At 71.2% G+C, this 4254-nt stretch overlaps 2 protein-coding genes across 2 annotated transcripts in view; both read right to left on the bottom strand.

The window, feature by feature from the left end:
- Nucleotides 1-45: 45 nt before the first annotated feature.
- CHLNCDRAFT_133291 (hypothetical protein) lies at nucleotides 46-490 on the bottom strand (the record flags this gene model as incomplete). Its single annotated transcript, XM_005851759.1, has 2 exons — nucleotides 46-161; nucleotides 370-490. Coding segments are annotated over 2 exons (237 nt in total), but the record flags the coding sequence as incomplete, so codon positions are not given.
- Nucleotides 491-2744: 2254 nt separating this feature from the next.
- Nucleotides 2745-4254, bottom strand: part of CHLNCDRAFT_56528 (expressed protein) — a gene marked incomplete at its 5' end in the record, with an annotated part of 2302 nt that continues 792 nt past the window's right edge. The window contains 4 exons of the mRNA XM_005851758.1: nucleotides 2745-3002; nucleotides 3184-3370; nucleotides 3567-3728; nucleotides 3983-4154. Coding sequence (XP_005851820.1) covers nucleotides 2877-3002; nucleotides 3184-3370; nucleotides 3567-3728; nucleotides 3983-4154 — 647 coding nt within the window. The 3' untranslated portion in view covers nucleotides 2745-2876. The remainder of the gene's footprint in view (nucleotides 3003-3183; nucleotides 3371-3566; nucleotides 3729-3982; nucleotides 4155-4254) is intronic.

Raw genomic sequence — 4254 nt, 5'->3', positions numbered from 1 at the left:
CTCCGCGCCGCCGCCGGCCTTGGCCGGCGCCGCCGCCACACGCACCACCGCGTCGGTGCCACCGCCGTGCACCAGGCCGCGGTCGACGGGCGGCGTGCGCTGCCGCTTGCCCTCCTCGAGCTGCGCGGGCGGCTGTGGGAGGGGCGACTCTGCTGGGTCGACTGCAGGGCAGGGGCCAGGGACGGGTGGGCGGTGTGGGGGTGCAGCGCAGGGTAGCGGCGGCGGCGGCATCGTGCCGGCAGCCTGGGCCAAGTGCCGGCAGCATGGGCCAGGTGCGGCACCAGGCGGCTGCTCTGTCTGCGACGAGCTGCCGCAGCGGGGCCGCCCGCGCGCGTCCTGCCCTTCTTCCCGCCCCCAGCCGCCGCTCACCCTTGCGCTTGCGCACGGTGGATGTGATGAGGCTGGTGTCTGGCTGCGGGCTGAGCGGGGGCTTGCCCGGCGTGAACAGATGCTCCTGCCGCGGCCGCATCATGACGCACGACTGGGCCATCTACAGCTGGCTGCTGCGGCCGCCTCGCGTGGCACGGTTGGGACGCGCGCCGCTGGGGCGCCTGGTGCCACGGAGCGCCCTGCCACGCGTGTGGGGGTGGCGCGGCTCCGCCTGGCTGCGCCGCCTGGCTGCTGATGGTAGCGCCCCGTCAATCTGGCGGGCTGGTGGGCTGCAGGCAGGCACAGCAGGACAGCAGCAGGCGCAGAGTTGGAGCGGCAGGCGGATGAAGCGAGGGCGGAGGATGGCGCGTGCGGGGCGCTGGTATCCTGATGGGAGGAGGCCCGCGCGGTGCCGGGCTTCCAGGAGGTTCCCAGGCACCAGGAGTATGCTGCTGCAGCAGCAGGTGCTGCCAGTCCAGAAGGAGGAGGGCCCAAGGTGTGCCCTCACAGTGTCTCTCGCGGCCGCCGCACCGCCCCGCCGCCCTCCGCACAGCTGCCGCTAGCAGCAGCAGTGGGCAGGCACCCGCCGCTCGGCGATCGAGGCAGCGGGCCAACATCCCGCGCCAGTGATCCGCCGGTGCTGCGTCGGCAGCAGCTCTGCCGCTGCCCACAACCCCTAGCAGCGTGCAGATTGCTGCTGCAGGGGCCTCTGCCCCCCCAGAGCCCCCGCTGAGCGCGCTTGCGCTTGGAGCCCCGCCGCCCAGCTGCCCCAGGGGACGCCTGGCAGTCCCAGAGCCCCGGCATGGCCAGCCATGCCCAACAATGGCGAACCAGCAGCGCCGCGGCGGCAGCGCGGGCGGGCAGCGCGCCCACCTGTGGCCTTGTGCCGTTTCAGGGCTTACTACGCTGCAGGACGTGTAACAGCGAACTGGGAAGGTGGCAGAGTCCGTGCAGGTCACGGCAAGCCCGTGTTTCTTCATGGCCGGCCTCCGCATGGGCTGCGCTTTTTGCCTGCAATTCAGTGAGTTGGCCATCGTCTTCTGCAAGATCGCAGAAGTCCAAATTCAGACAATGCTGCACCCATCCAGGAGCCTGTGTGCGCCAATCGATCACCCAGCTCTGTGTTGGCAGCAGCGGAGCAGCAGGGGTGCTCGGCACCATGGGCCAGGGGCAGAGCAGGTCGGTCGATGACCAGTTCTTCCTGGAGGAGAGCGGGGTTCGGGTGAGCTGCACACTTCCGCCTCTGCTGCCGCCCGACGAGGTTTGCGGCGTCCGTGGATGGCCGATTGACGTGGAAGAAGCTCCCTGTACGCTGCAGATCACACAGGGCCTGCTGGAGCAGCTGGACGGCAAGCCGCGGCGGGCGCCTCGAGCGGCAGAAGGCGGCGGCGGCGCCACCTCGCAGGCCCTGAGGTGGGGCCTCCCTGCCTGTGTTTACCCGTGCAGCAGGTGGCATCCGCCAGGAGATGCAAATGCTGCAGGCCCTATCCTGCAGCTGGGCAGGGCTGGCTGCAAACTGATCTCTGGCGCCCAGCCGCGCACGGCAGCAACCCCACCGCCACTCTCCCGCCTGGCGCCGCCCCCTGCAGGCCCCAAGATGCCGAGGTGGCGGCGCAGCAGGACCGCTCGCTGACCCGCGCGCTGGAGCGCAGCCGCCGCGTGGGCGGCCTGCTGCTCAAGGCGGAGGGCGAGGAGCTGCGGCGCATCGATGCGCTGGCGGAAGAGCTGGTAGGCAGCGAGTATGCGGCGCCCAGCCGGCCGCGACCCTGCAGCCAGCAGGCCGACGACTGCGTGCGCTGCTACGCCGACCACGCCGGTGACCCGCTGGCCTGCGCCGCGGCGGTGGACGCATACAGCGCGTGCGCCAAGGCGGCGTGGCAGGAGGCGTTGCAGCGCACCGCCGGGGTGTGAGCCCGCACCGCCCCCCCGCGCTGCCACGCCTTGCCGGCGCGTATTTTGTTGTCCACCCGTCCTGCCCCTGCTGTACCACCACACGCACTTGCACTGCACTGCCAAGATGATGCTCACGCCTCCCTTTTCTCCTTGGTACACACATTCGTTAACAGATTCGGAGTGAGCGGTTCTCACGTTGAAAACAAGCCAAGGCACTGGGGACAGACCGTTGCGGACAATTTACCAAAGCGGCTGGTGGCCATTTGTTGGGCAGGGGCAGAGAGTGGGGAAGCAAGTCGGGAGCAGGGAGGTGTTGGTACACGCCGAGCGTGGGGAGGGCGCTTGCAAATCAGCGTGGTGCTGCGTGATACACGGCTGGTTGGCGGCCGTCCAGACAATGGATGGATGGCAGTGCAGCAGTGATGGTTTTGAGGCATGGCACGGCGGCGGCAGGCAGTCGCAGGGCAGCTGCCGCGGCCGCCGCGGGTAAAACAATTGGGCAGAGAGGCGGGCGGCGCGTTGCACACGCAGCTAACTACCAGCATGGCAGGAAAGCGCGGGGCTTCGGCCGGCCAGCATAATGATGCTGTGCGGGATAGCATCCCCCTCCAGCATCACCCAATCTCAAAGTTGAGGGTGCGCAGATCCAGCACCAGGTCTCTGTCGAAGCCGGGGCCGCCGTTGAGCGGGCGCACCGCGCGCACGGGGGCCAGCACCTCCCACATGTCGCACCGCCAGCCCTGCGGCGCGGGGAGGCGGGGAGGCGGGCGGGCACAGCCGGGCGTCAGCACAGCCGGCAGCGCTGCAGCGGGCTGGGAGCTGCTGCCCCAGGGCGCAGCCGCTGGGTCCTGCTGCCGCCGCGCCGCACCATTGCGCGATGCCACCCGAGGGCCCCTCCCCTGCCTCCCAAGCCGCGCCCACCTGGCACACCTCCTCCAGCTGCTGCCTGTCCAGCACAGCCAGCAGCATGCGGGTGGTGCCGTACAGCTCGTGCGCCAGGCTGTACGCCTCGTGGCTCTCGGGAGGCACCGCACCCAGCACGCGCCGCACATCCTGCTGCACGTCATTGCGGCAGCTCAGGCGTATCACGCCGTCCAGCAGCGCACGCCTGCGGGGCAAGGGGTGGTGGGGGGGATAGGTCCTATAGGGGATAGGATGGGGCTGGGGTGGTGGGGTGCGGCCCCACAGCAGACAGGCCGCTGGCCAGGAAAGCAGCGGAAGGGAGGCGTGAATGGCAGCAAGCGGGCTGCTCGGGCAGAGCGCAGGCAGGCGGAGGGGCGGGCAGAGCGCAGGCGGACGCCCACCTCACTCCCGTCTCCTCTGCCGTCTCTGGCGTGCGGGGCCCCGTGGGCGCCTCCAGCAGCCCCTGCGCCACCATGCCCCGCCAGCCGCCGCTGTCCCACAGCCGCTGCATGCCCGCCAGGTGGCTGGCGCCCACCACGCCCACCACGCCGCCGCCGGGGCCGCTGCAGCAGCAGAAAGCGGCAGCGGGGGAGCGGCAAGGGGCGAGTCGTGAGCTCAAGCAGCCCCCGCAGGAGCAAGGCCGTGCGCCCTTCTCCCCGCCGAAGGGCTCCCAGCACACACACACACACCTGCTCCCCACCCACTCCGCCCCTGCTGCGGCGCAGCCACCCAGCCCCTCCCGCCACCTCCCGCCACCCCCCGCCAGGGCACTGCCACCCCCCCGCCACCACCCCACCGGCCACCCCCCTGCGCCCACCACTGCATGCTGGCGTCGTGCAGCGCCGACAGCATGACCGCGTCCCGCTCCCCCAGCAGCGCCGCCTCTGTGGCGTTGGCGGAGGCGAGCGCGCGGTGGTGCGGCGCCGCCTGGCGCACCAGGTCTGCATAGTTGCCGGCGCTCATGGCGCCGTACGCCTGATCTAGGTCGACTGCAGGCGGGGAGGCGGAGGGAGGGGAGGAGGCAGGGAGAAGGAGGGAGGAGGGCGTGGCATGGCGTGCGTTTGTGGGAGAGACGAGACGGGTGGGGCG

Source organism: Chlorella variabilis (genome assembly GCF_000147415.1).
Source record: "Chlorella variabilis unplaced genomic scaffold CHLNCscaffold_1, whole genome shotgun sequence".
NCBI classification, from domain to species: domain Eukaryota; kingdom Viridiplantae; phylum Chlorophyta; class Trebouxiophyceae; order Chlorellales; family Chlorellaceae; genus Chlorella; species Chlorella variabilis.
The sequence above is the reverse complement of the archived record's forward strand: the minus strand, read 5'-3'. Positions and strand labels throughout refer to the sequence as shown.